The sequence below is a fragment of the Nilaparvata lugens genome, chromosome 12 (assembly GCF_014356525.2).
Source record: "Nilaparvata lugens isolate BPH chromosome 12, ASM1435652v1, whole genome shotgun sequence".
Classification (NCBI taxonomy): domain Eukaryota; kingdom Metazoa; phylum Arthropoda; class Insecta; order Hemiptera; family Delphacidae; genus Nilaparvata; species Nilaparvata lugens.
This window is the reverse complement of record NC_052515.1, coordinates 8,981,047-8,995,300: the sequence shown is the minus strand read 5'-3', so window position 1 is coordinate 8,995,300 and position 14,254 is coordinate 8,981,047. Positions and strand designations below refer to the sequence as shown.

Sequence of the window (14,254 nt, the reverse complement as noted above, 5' to 3'; positions counted from 1 at the left end):
GAAAGTTTGCAAGTTCACTCTGATTATCTGTGTTATATAATAAGATTTGTGTTATTTGTGTTAACGCACCGAGTCGACTTAATGCAGTTCTGTTGATCAAGAATGTGCGGTAAGTTTGAATGAAATAACTAAGTCATCTTAGTGCTTTTCTCCTGAAATAAAACAACACAACTTGACTTTTTGAATCAGCTGTATCAATGGAAATATCAACATCAGAGCTTAGTGCTTTTCACAAGTCGAAAGAGCATCGAAAAATGTATCACTTGGTGCAAAAACCTCATTTTGTCCATTTTTTGACTAAGTACATTTTGCTTGTAAGAAGACGCAAATAATACATTATACAGTTGAATTCATTAAGATTAATAGTTAAAAAGTTTAATTATGTTAAAATATGCAAACATAGATTGATACAATAGAAACTAAAGACCCATAAAGCATAAAAACCTTCAACCAGTGTAATATCGAATAATGTAATCATACATTAAAATCAAATATATATATAAAAATCATATCGATCAATAAGGAGGTAGAATAAGATAACTGTACTAAATAATATTGAAATTGATATGTATGAAATAATAGATTACTGAAACTTAAACTTCTAAACCCAAACACCCTTTACCAACAGGATATGCAATGATAAAACACATCCAACTTAATTAAATATAATAATGATATCTTAAGGCAATCTGAACAAGGAAACTAAAAGTCATTTCATAATAGACTTGACAAATGAGGAAATATTCTAATAAATATAAACAAATAGATTTAAATAATGGAAACTCAACCCTCTGATGCAAAACTCCTTCACTTATATGATACAATTCAGATATAATAAATTATCAATAATTATGATAGTGATAGAGGGAAAATGAGTTATTCTTCATTCATGCGTACTCTTATCTGATTTTTACCTATCTTATCTTATCCTACTCATTATAACCTGTCTTAACTCGTGTTAGTTTTGAAAATATTCAGAGTGATTATTTTTTAAAATGAAAATTTGTCTCTTGTTTAGTTTTGGACTATAAATATTCGAAAATCTGACACAGTACATAACCTAGATTTGGAATGATGTATAGATTAAAATGAGAACAGTATATATGATACAATTCAGATATAATAAATTATCAATAATTATGATAGTGATAGAGGGAAAATGAGTTATTCTTCATTCATGCGTACTCTTATCCGATTTTTACCTATCTTATCTTATCCTACTCATATTAACCTGTCTTTACAGGGTAAATTGATTATTTACCCCATCTTATCGTACTCTTATCCCTGTCTTCACTTATTCAGTATTCACTATTTCTTCTACGTTTCTCCTTTCACCTTGACTTCTCCTCTTCTTATCATTCCTCATCTCCTTCTATGTCTTCGCTCAGTGTTTTATCTTATTTCTTCTCCTTCTAGGCGGCTGTTCCTCTTCCTCCTCTTCCTCCTCCTCCTCCGACTCTGACTCCTCGTGATCACTCTTTCTCTGCTTTTTCCCTTTTCTTCTTCCATCCGGTTCCTTCCTTCCTTTCTCCCTATCATCTTCTTCCTCCTGATCGCTATCAACCTTCTTTCTTCCTTTTTTGGGCGGTTTTTCCTCTTCATCATCTGTCTCACTCCCACTTTGGCTTCTATGATCCCGCTTTGCTACTGCCCATCTCCTTGAGTTTGGTCTGTGACGCTCTATCTTTCCAACTGTGGAAATAATATTCAAGGTCATTCGAGGACTCTAATCAGCAGCATTCATTATCACATGCTATTGATTGAAGAGACTCGAGGTATTGTCAAAAACTCACTTTATTATAATAAAAATTATTAAGTAAATTTTTTGACAATATCTCAAGTCTCTTCAATAATGGAAAAGTTCCACAACATCAACACTCTACAAACTTAATCAAACATATTAACCGTATATTGAATAACGAGCTACAAAAATAACTATCAATTTTGAATATTTTCTCGGTATCTTCGCATATAGCCTCCTCATCAGTGTCAGTTGTGTGTCCGTTACCGTGAAGATATTATTTCCATGGAACTGTTCTCACTCAGTCTGCCCGAGCCAGTATGAATAGTCCAATCGGATCACTGGCAATAATATTTCCACTGTCTCCTCATATTAGAAAGTCCACAATATTCAGGTCATCCAAGAGACGTGGAAACATTTTCTAATTAACCTTACAGTTGTGTTGTGAGTGATGTTGTGGTACTTTTCCATAATGAAAACACAAATTGAAATTATCAATAAAAGTGGTTGACAATTTCAATTTGTGTTTTCATTCTGTAATTATTTGGAATATTATTATAACCATATAATACATAATATTATATGATATAAATATTATATTATACTGCTAATTTATAATCAATATGAATCATACATTTTTTTAACTCGTGTTAGTTTTGAAAATATTCAGAGTGATTATTTTTTAAAATGAAAATTTGTCTCTTGTTTAGTTTTGGACTATAAATATTCGAAAATCTGACACAGTACCTAGATTTGGAATGATGTATAGATTAAAATGAGAACAGTATTGGGCACAAGCCTGTTAGGACTTTTCAAAAGATTCAACTATATAATCTGAGATAAATGAATAAATAATTCTTATTTTTCATTTCAACAATATTATGAAAAATGTCACCAGGAAGTATATCGCAAGTTCAAATATGTTCACTCAGTTTGAACAAATTCTATGCATTCCATTTTCTATGCTATACAGTGGAACCTCGATGTAGTACACCGCTTCATAGTAAATTCTCGTTAAGGTAATTTTTCTGCAGTGTCTTGAAACATAGCTTTCAACCAGCATAGTAACTCCCGATAATGTACAGATTTGGTGGTAAAAAAATTTCTAGCGGTCCCTTGAGGTGTACCATAATGTATGGAGATTCCAACACTTTAACACACTTTTGATACTGTAAATGTATCTCGATACTTGCATCAGAGTGAATAACTTTATGTAATATCCCAAAGTGATATATTTTTAATTTTCGCTTACCGAGCAAAGTCTTTTTCTATTTTATAAGTTAAGTTAAGTTGAGCTATGGTGCAATGGACAAAACAGAACAATCAGTTACAGAAAAATGAATAAATATAATCATGTAAATAAAGAAATAGAACTATTGTTATTGATTGTTTTATGTATGCAATGGATTATTTTTATATATCCCTCAATTAGCTTACAGCTAGAGGGATACTAATGCAATATTGTTATATTAAATAAATAAATATTTGATTGTATGATATGAGATTTTTTGCTACTTCTCCATAATTGAGAGAATGAGACGTAGATGTTGTCAATACCACTATATTTGATCAAAAATTCATTTGAATTACAGAACCAGGTATCATGGCTACACCTGTCATACTTTGATTAGTCGATTCATCAGTTCAGCTAGAGATGTGGAAGGTGTTGCCATGAAACCTGGTTCTGTAATTTAAATTGATTTTCACTTTCCTTGCCCTATTACCATAGGTAAGGAAAGTATTGCTATCCAAAAAAAAATAAGGAACCCTAATTTCATGTTTTCTATACGTTTCAAGGTCCCCTGAGTCCAAAAACACTTTTGGGTGTTTGTGTGTGTGTGTGTGTGTGTGTGTGGTGTGTGTGTGTGTGTGTGTGTGTGTGTGTGTGTGTGAACACGATAACTCCATTCCCAATTAACCGATTGACTTGAAATTTTAAACTTAAGGTCTTATAAGAAATTCAATTCAAAATGTCGGAAAAAATGGCGTATATTGGCTGAAAAACCATGTTTTTCACGGTTTTCTCGAAAACGGTTCTAACGATTTTCTTTAAATTCATACCCTAGATAACTATTTATAAACCCTATCAACTGACATGAGTCTCATTCCTGGGAAAATTGCAGGAGCTTCTTAATATTCTTGAGAAAAATAGCGGATAATCACTACAAAACCATGTTTTTCACGGTTTTCTCGAAAACAGCTTCAACGATTTTCTTCAAATTTATACCATGGATATATGCTCTATCCATGGATCTATAAGCCCTATCAACTGACATGAGTCTCAATTCTGGGAAAATTGCAGGAGCTGCGTAATATTCTTGAGACAAATGGCGGATAATTACTGAAAAAAACAGGTTTTTCACGACTTTCTCAAAAATGACTTGACTGATTTCTCTCAAATTCATACCCTGTATAGTTATTTATCAGCTCTATCAACTGGCATGAGTCTCTTTTCTGGGAAACTAATGAGTGGTCCACCCCATCCTTGAGAAATGGACTTTGTAACCTACTTCTCGTGCATGAGCTAGGTAGGTAGAGCAGTTCATAAAAAGAACACATAGACGAGATATTTCATCTGTAGAACAGCTGTTTGAAAAAATCATCGAATTTCACAATTTACACAAAGGAAAAAGTACTCTGGAAACAATAATTGAAGGGTGCTAAACCATAACGTTGTGAGTTCAGGAGAAGCAAAAAACTGAAACAAGCCATTGTACTGTACTCAACATGCAAGGAATATGTTCCAGAGAAATGATGCATATGAATAAATAACAGATGAAAATGTGTATTAAAGACATTTTATTGATTGGAAAAACATTTCAAATAATATGAAAAATATCTCCTTTCACTTAAATACAAGGATTAAAATGTGATTTAGCATAATTATTGTGACTGGACTTGAAACGTTGTGGCTTTTCTAGAATTTCAGTTGCAAATTCCTCCACTAGGAGCACTGATATCAATTCCATGTTGTCACTCATACTGAGAAATGGCACTTCCAACGTTATGACGTTGAAATCTGAAATTTCGAAATGTTGGCACTTACAACGTTATGGTTTGGCACCCTTCAATTCATTATATAATATACACATATACTACAGAAGTCTAATCATAGTTTCAAATATGTTGCCGCCAATCGTCATTATGTTATTCCCCTGAATTATTCTCGTTTAAGAATGGGGCTTACAGTTCAATGTGCAAGTAAAGCTGTGTAAGTGTACCACACCAGATTTTTTCAACAATTTATTATAGTGGTACAAATATCAACGTATCGTTCTTTCAATAATAGCTTCTCGATATATTTGCATCTGTTACTTACTGTATCTGATTCGATCTCTTTTCTCACTCAAAACTAGTTTCTCGTTGAATTGGGCAGTGTATTTTGTGTGGGTGTCAACATCTTTCGGATTCAATTGGGCATGCCAAGCTTTGATTGTTGACCTTGCAACGTGAACTCTTTTCAGTTCTATTGTTCCTCTGAAAACACGATCCAGTATGAAGAAGCCGTAAGCCGTCTGTGAAGCAATATGAATAAATAATACATCATTCTCCATTGTCAAACACAGAAAATATTATAGCAACATCAAATTGACAACTAATCAACCAATATTGTGAATAAGAAAACAACAATTGATTCTAGTGAATAAAGTACAGAGTGATTTAAAAGAATGCGCTAATTATTACAAACAATAATTATAATTATCTTGCATGTTTCCACTGAATATTTTTCTGAATTATCATCTAAGGACCTAAGTTGATGATGGCAGTCTGTGATGGATATGAATACTGCTTCGATTTCGTCCGGAGCTCAAGAGGAGGGTACTTGAAATAAATCGTAAGCTTGATTCTACTGTGAATAATTTCATGTTAATTGGTTTGTGTTCCCTTTTTCCATAGATATATATTTTTTTCAATTGGGTCACCATTTTCATCCACTCTGTCTTACAAATTGGCAGGTAACCCGTGCTCCGCAAGGGTCCATTTAAAAACTGGACGTAGGCTACTGATATCTTGAAGAGTTTAAAATAGGATTCTAAACATCCTCGGTAAATTCTTTATGCAAGATTTCAAGTCAATCAGTCGAGTAGTTTAGACGTGATGAAGCGTCATTCGTGAATTTCGCATCCCGTATATGCATAAGCCAACTCTTAGGTAAAAAATATTCATAATAATATTATAAATTTATCTTGGACTATATTGAATCTTGAACTGACTGAAACATATCTGATTAACAAGGCAAGTGTTTGAAAAATTAATTTCATTGTTCAAGAACTCATGAGTTTGGAATGTTTCTGTAAATTTTACATTATGTCACTCATTGAAGTAATAATCTATTATGAGTGACATAATGTAAAATTCACAGAAGCATTCCAAACTCATAAATTCTAGAACAATGAAATTAATTTTACAAACACTTGCCTTGTTAATCAAATATGTTTCAGTCAGTTCAAGATTCAATATAGTCCAAGATAAATTTATAATATTATTATGAATATTTTTTGCGATTATCAATAAATATTAGTCTATGATATTCAATTCAAAGCAGCATTACAACATTCATAAAATGTTATTCATTCTAATGATTTAAAAAATATGATCAATAACAATTGTTCTCACGTTTCTATCAAGGCACCTCCATAGCGTGGAATGTTTCAGTGTAAATTGTTTGGTATAGTCTTTTCCTTCAACGTCCTTAATTAATGGTTTTATTCTTCTGAATCGTGTGAATTTATTCTCGTCCAGTACTGCGACGCAGCTGTGGAAATAAATCAATAGTAATGTATTATTCTCAATTATTATCGTACATTACATCATTTTTGCAATAAACTAGAAAGTATTTCCAATAATAAGTATATTGTCAACTGAGTATACATGAAGCATGAGAGAATAATATTTTGATTGGAAGAGATGAATTATATAATTTACACTAGGAACAGATTGTTATATTGTAGTATTCCTCCATAATTATTGAGGTAAAATCACATTCTGACAACTCTTCTGTTTCACCTTGAAAAAAAATCTTGCTTCAAAAAAAACTGACTCATCTCCGTTTTTAGTCTTATCAAAGTTCGCTTGATGGCATAGGCCTTACATTCAATGAATTGAAATTTGAAAATGCATGAATGGGAAAATATCCCGATATATTGTAAAATGTGTGAATATTTTAAATGACCATTGTAACGTTTTTCGCAGTGCGCGACGTGAGAAAATAAGTTAAATAGATAGAAATGAAAATAAAAATCTCAGTACTCTTTTTGGAATTATTTCATCACAACATGTTTCAACATTAATGCCATTTTCAAGTGATATAAAGAAAATGAATTTCATTAAAAAATTTATATGAAAGGGTACTGAGATTTCTATTTCCATTTCTATTTATATTACATGTAGCCCTATACAGAAAAGATACAAGTTAAATCATAACTATGAATAAACATATTTATTTATTCATTTATTGATACAATTATTACGAATCATATGAATATGATTGGGAAAGAACAACAGGTATAGCCCAAAACTATTCTGTTCCCAGATTTTTATAACATATAATAATAACATGTCCATGAAAATAGGTAATAATATATCATATTATTTGAATCAATTATCATATAGTCATAGTTGAAAAAGTACATTCGTCGAGTTCAAATCCAAACTTCGAAAACTTTGGACAATCTTAGAAAGTTCAAAAACGTCAAAGGAACAAATATTAAATGAATTTTATTGTAAACATCATTCTCTTTCCAACCATATCCCTTAGAATTGGATTTTCACTAATTGTTTTCCAGTAATTGACGTTTTCCAAAAATATCAAAAAAATCTATATAGCCTACCTCGAAAACTCAAAGTACGTACAGATATACGCGCCGCGAACATGATCAATTAAATTTTAATCAGCTGACTATATCTGTATTTTCACAGAAACGGTAAGATACAGATATAAAAACTTGGCATCAGCTGATTAAAAGTGAATTGCTCATGTTCGCGGCGCGTAAATCTGTACGCACCTTAAGACCTATATAAGAAAATTCTACTGAACATTTATTTATTTTTATTTTTAGAAAGTACTGAATGGAAGAGAAAAACTAAAGGATACTCCTTTTCCTCCCAAATTAAGATAATATTTTAGATGTCCGAAATGAGGGTATGATTCCACTTTTCTAAAATTTAGTTATTTTTCACTCAAAAACAACAGAAGCTGAGAATTTTGTATTTTGACGGTTGAGAGACTGGATAGAAAACTAAAATAATTTTTGTAGCAAATTTCATGTATAATAAAAACACTTCAATTACATGGGCTACTTTTGAACAAATTAATAAAAACAATATAAAAATCTTGTAGCACCCTTTATTTTTTTAAAACTTTCAAAATTTAAAATATCAAAAAAAAATTTAATAGTTGGACTATTTTCAAGTTTTCAAAAAATAAAGGGTGGTACAAGATTTTTATATTGTTTTATTCATTTCATGTATAACCTATAATTATTGTCTTCGACTGTTTCACCTGTCGTGTAACACTCTGTATATTAATATGAAATGATAATAGATATGTTGATTTATTGATCTCATTTCCAAATTCATTGTGTTGCGCTGCAGACAGTATTTATTTTCATTAATTTTTATAAACTAGTAGTTCTGTGAACAATAGACCTCACGCAGTATTCTCATCAACAAGTACCTGATAGAAACTATCAAAGACCTTGAAGAGATATAGACCCACAATGCCTATGCCATCCCAATGATAGCTCTTACTTGAAATTGAAGGGCCCCATTGGGGTATTTTAGCACGAGATATATCTATATAGTTGTAATAATATTAAAGTGAGAGCTATCATTGGGATGGCATACATACCAAATAATATTATCATAGATTACAAAGGCATTGGTATGTAATAATCTTATAGGTTGACCCCTCAATGGCCGATTTCAACTCCAAGTACGACACTAGCGCTGCATGTGAGTCTATGAATCCTCTAAGGTCTTTAGAAACTATAGACCTTATGGAAATACAGCAATAGACTGGCTTCTCTACACATCTGTGTAATCACTTGCCAGCTGATTCATGATGAATAATTCTTTAGTCTGATTTTTACTCTAATATTAGCGTATGAAGGAGGCTCCTTTTTCCTTTTATATTATCCTTGAAATGCAAAATTTCCAAAAACCTCGTATATACGTCGACGCGCGATTAAAAAAGGAACATACCTGTCAAATTTCATGAAAATCTATTACCGCGATTCGCCGTAAATGGGCAACATAAAAACATACAAACATTAATTTAAACATTTAAACATTAAGAGAAATGCCAAACCGTCGATTTGAATCTTAGACCTCACTTCGCTCGGTCGATTACAAATCTATTGTTCATTTTTATCAATAAATTCAATCACAATTTGAATGGATTGATGTTTCATTGTATTTTTAATCAATAATAATGTATTTTTGTAATCGAATATTGTATTCTTCATAAAATGAGTTACTGTGCTATGTGATTAAATCGATTCAAATTGATTGAGGTAAATGTAATGTAAATGACTTACAATGCGTTTGAATGCTTTCCATATATTTCGTTGGGATCGTCATATCCAATATTTAAAACTCGGCCACGTTTGCTGATTTTAACAGTTTCGCGACCTTTACTCTTCTTGTCGTTCCGTCTACGGGTCATGGTTCTCTTCAAAATTTCATTTGCTTCATCAACTCCATTGTTGAGCTTTTTTCCCCACAATTTTCCAGTATAGTGGGAACGTCGTTCTTGAGGTACTTCGTTCTCATCTGTGGTGTGACTCCGTTTTTCCTCACCTGATTCTCTGAATCATTCAGGGGAAATTAATCTTACCAAAAAGGATATAATACAGTAGCATCAATAGTATTTCAGCCTAAATTGTAGAGAAATAGTATTTAGTATACTGCTACCACTACTACAAATCTTCAAGTAATACTAATACTACTTTTCAGTAGAAGAACTTCACTTTTATGGGCTACTTTATTACTAGTAGTTCTGTGAACAATAGACCTCACGCAGTATTCTCATCAACAAGTACCTGATAGAAACTATCAAAGACCTTAAAGAGATATAGACCCACAATGCCTATGCCATCCCAATGATAGCTCTTACTTGAAATTGAAGGGCCCCATTGGGGTATTTTAGCACGAGATATATCTATATAGTTGTAATAATATTAAAGTGAGAGCTATCATTGGGATGGCATACATACCAAATAATATTATCATAGATTACAAAGGCATTGGTATGTAATAATCTTATAGGTTGACCCCTCAATGGCCGATTTCAACTCCAAGTACGACACTAGCGCTGCATGTGAGTCTATGAATCCTCTAAGGTCTTTAGAAACTATAGACCTTATGGAAATACAGCAATAGACTGGCTTCTCTACACATCTGTGTAATCACTTGCCAGCTGATTCATGATGAATAATTCTTTAGTCTGATTTTTACTCTAATATTAGCGTATGAAGGAGGCTCCTTTTTCCTTTTATATTATCCTTGAAATGCAAAATTTCCAAAAACCTCGTATATACGTCGACACGCGATTAAAAAAGGAACATAACTGTCAAATTTCATGAAAATCTATTACCGCGATTCGCCGTAAATGGGCAACATAAAAACATACAAACATTAATTTAAACATTTAAACATTAAGAGAAATGCCAAACTATCTATGAATCCTCTATGAGTCTATGAATCCTCTAAGGTCTTTAGAAACTATAGACCTTATGGAAATACAGCAATAGACTGGCTTCTCTACACATCTGTGTAATCACTTGCCAGCTGATTCATGATGAATAATTCTTTAGTCTGATTTTTACTCTAATATTAGCGTATGAAGGAGGCTCCTTTTTCCTTTTATATTATCCTTGAAATGCAAAATTTCCAAAAAACCTCGTATATACGTCGACGCGCGATTGAAAAAGGAACATACCTGTCAAATTTCATGAAAATCTATTACCGTAATTCGCCGTAAATGGGCAACATAAAAACATAGAAACATTAATTTAAACATTTAAACATTAAGAGAAATGCCAAACCGTCGATTTGAATCTTAGACCTCACTTCGCTCGGTCGATTACAAATCTATTGTTCATTTTTATCAATAAATTCAATCACAATTTGAATGGATTGATGTTTCATTGTATTTTTAATCAATAATAATGTATTTTTGTAATCGAATATTGTATTCTTCATAAAATGAGTTACTGTGCTATGTGATTAAATCGATTCAAATTGATTGAGGTAAATGTAATGTAAATGACTTACAATGCGTTTGAATGCTTTCCATATATTTCGTTGGGATCGTCATATCCAATATTTAAAACTCGGCCACGTTTGCTGATTTTAACAGTTTCGCGACCTTTACTCTTCTTGTCGTTCCGTCTACGGGTCATGGTTCTCTTCAAAATTTCATTTGCTTCATCAACTCCATTGTTGAGCTTTTTTCCCCACAATTTTCCAGTATAGTGGGAACGTCGTTCTTGAGGTACTTCGTTCTCATCTGTGGTGTGACTCCGTTTTTCCTCACCTGATTCTCTGAATCATTCAGGGGAAATTAATCTTACCAAAAAGGATATAATACAGTAGCATCAATAGTATTTCAGCCTAAATTGTAGAGAAATAGTATTTAGTATACTGCTACCACTACTACAAATCTTCAAGTAATACTAATACTACTTTTCAGTAGAAGAACTTCACTTTTATGGGCTACTTTATTACTAGTAGTTATGTGAACAGTAGACCTCACGCAGTTTTCTCATCCACGAGTATCTGATGTCACCTGTTCTAATTGATTCAGTTGAATCACAATTCACTCTTAAAAACTGATTTTTGTTTTCTCCATATCAAAAACTTACTTATGTTAATAAACTCATAGTCCAGTCAATATAGACATAAAAAAGGGGGTGTGCGTGCTTTTTATATTGTAGTTCTGATTTTTTGATATATTATTCGAGTACATATTAAGAGAAGTCCAAAACCAATTTCTTCATGCAAAATTTCCTTATGAAAAAATTCTAATGTACATTTCAAGATCAAGTAATGACTTTTATAATGAGGGGTTACCGAGATACATAGCTTAGAATATAGAAATTGGCCACTTTTTGTGTATTGGACTATGAACTTACGTAGTACACTCAACAATAAATTTTCCATTTTTCGACCGAATTTGACTTATGATGCATGACTTTGAACCGCCTTGACGAGCCGAAAAGAATGAAGTATAGTATGATTAAATCTGAGCATTGTGCCAAAAGTTATAAGTATTTGAAATTTTAATCCTTGAGGTGTCCTTAAGCGCGCCTCTCCACTGGGAAATACTGAAATGGAGTGCATCTGACGGGTGATTCTTATAGAACTTAATCTCATGAACTTATGTCATTGTGCGAAATATCAATGTGAGGACAATGTAGTTGGTAATGATAGTTGAAGCTGAAAATTAGGTGTTTTTCACAATACAAGGAGCATTGTTGTCAGGTGTACCTGGAAATCTATATGAGATAGAGCAATACAGATAGATACAATCTGAATAAAATACACCCAGAGAGATTTTGAATTATACATCTAAATAGTAACAATCGGAAGATATTGTTGATCAAAAACTAAAATTCATCAAAATTGATTCTTTCTTCAAATTTCACTCATTTTCGAAAAAATTATAACTCACTACTCATTGGAGATAGAGAGTTCCGAATGATCTCATTTTATTCAGAATCTAGAAAAAAGGCGAGAGCAAAATTTCCTTTCCGATTACAAGATTTGGCAGAAATAGCTGAGAACTGGAAAATGAGTCGAAAATACGAGTTTTTTGAGCCACCCTGTATCTAGCACAAGGAGATTTTGCATGAAGAAATTGGTTCTGGACTTCTCTTATGTACCCAAATAATAAATTAAAAAATCAGAACCACAATATAAATTGCATGCACCAATGTATATAGTGACTGGACTTCAGTTCACGTTTGAATTTGTATCTCATATGATAATTTATCCAGTTCCGTGATAATCTTTCCATCTGATAAAAATATTTCTCAACTATTTTGAAATTATTTTTTTCAATCAAGAATATTATAATTCCTTCAGCATTATCTAGTTCATTTAATCATTCTTTTTTTTTATTTTCAACCACCTATTACATTTGTTTTTCAAATGTGAGAATATTGATACTGATGGGCACGCATCATAAAAAATAGACACGGCCAAACATCTGTGTAATGCATGCAATGAATAATCGACTTTTCAGCTGATTGATTATGAATAATTTCTAATGTCTGATTAATCCTATCTTCAAAGTAGATGATATAGTGATATCAGGGTGTGGGGGAATTCCTTTTTTCCATATTATCCTTAAAATGCAAAATTTGAAAAAACCTTGTGTATACATCGACATTCAGTTGAAAAAGGGATATTCCTGCCAAATCTCATCGAATTCTATCAACGCGTTTGGCCGTAATCGCGTTACATAGAGACAGACAAAAGAGAATCCGAGTTAAAATATAGATCTCACTATGTTCGGTCGAAAATGATCGAAAATGAGGTACACTTTCATTCAAAAAATTTCAAACTCCAAGTTTCTATAACTTCATAATTTTCCACTATTCAGTAGTTTATCAATGAGTTCAAATATATATTATAGTATGAATTGTATAAAGGTACAGTACGCGGTTCCTTAGCTATGCCTCCGTGAATTTGAAACTGTTTATTGGAAAGGTATGGTTCGCGGGGTAATATTCACGACTTTGCAGAAAAATAGATCAAGATTCAGAGATCCTGAATCCTCAGAAGGTGGAAGCTCACTAAAGAGCTTCCTTGATTCTAATTTATTTCAATTCTTTCAGGTTGAAAAATAGATTTTATATCAGATGATTTGGGAAATGAATAGGAAATGAGAGCGTACGCTAGTAGATATTGCAGTCATATACTATCTACTTGCCGTATAATAATAAATAGAAAATATGTGATTTATTTGAATGAAATTTAGAATGAGAGAATGAGTAGAAAACATTAGATTACTTACTTTTTTTCAGCGTCAACGGAACCTACTAATAAAATAGATATCACCAATAAAATAAGAACACTGGATAGAGTCATTCCACCGCTATATGAAATAATCTTCGATTTACAAAGAATCATATATTTTGAAAAGCAAAATAGTAGCAAAAATTTCAACCGACATACATAGTCTCAAACCCACAACTGAATCCTTATGAAAGTGAAAAAGGCATTAACTTTTGAAGTTAATGGATCAAACTACAAATTTATCAAACAAGTTTACAAAAAATAATGTATGCCTGATAAAATTTGAAATTATTTTACAAACCCTCTTGAAGTAACTCTAAAATATAGTGACTCTATAATTAGTGTAACTGTTGAACTCTTTAACTCTAGTAACCCTGAAATGCGTCTGTTTCTGAGTTGGTATTGTTGTATTCATTGCTTGATACTTTGAAAAATGTAGTCAATGACGGAATAGACAATTTGACGTCAAATCCAACAGAAAGGCATCTA

General features: G+C 32.0%; 2 protein-coding genes across 3 annotated transcripts in view; one reads left to right on the top strand and one right to left on the bottom strand.

Annotated features, from left to right (window-relative positions):
• Positions 1-14,254, top strand: part of LOC111049624 (head-specific guanylate cyclase) — a 308,894-nt gene that overhangs the window by 26,835 nt on the left and 267,805 nt on the right. The gene's annotated exons all lie outside the window — the stretch shown is intronic.
• LOC111056847 (glutamic acid-rich protein) lies at positions 1,253-14,127 on the bottom strand. 2 transcript variants are annotated; one of them, XM_039438870.1, is made up of 5 exons: positions 13,760-14,127; positions 11,018-11,287; positions 6,359-6,497; positions 5,061-5,256; positions 1,253-1,692 (listed from the first exon to the last, which is right to left on the bottom strand). In XM_039438870.1, the coding sequence occupies exons 2-5, from the start codon at positions 11,143-11,145 to the stop codon at positions 1,385-1,387; spliced, it is 771 nt and encodes a 256-aa protein (XP_039294804.1). In that variant the 5' UTR covers positions 11,146-11,287; positions 13,760-14,127; the 3' UTR covers positions 1,253-1,384. The 2 variants fall into 2 exon arrangements, with proteins under 2 accessions (XP_039294804.1, XP_022199949.2); XM_022344257.2 differs by having other exon boundaries at positions 13,764-14,127.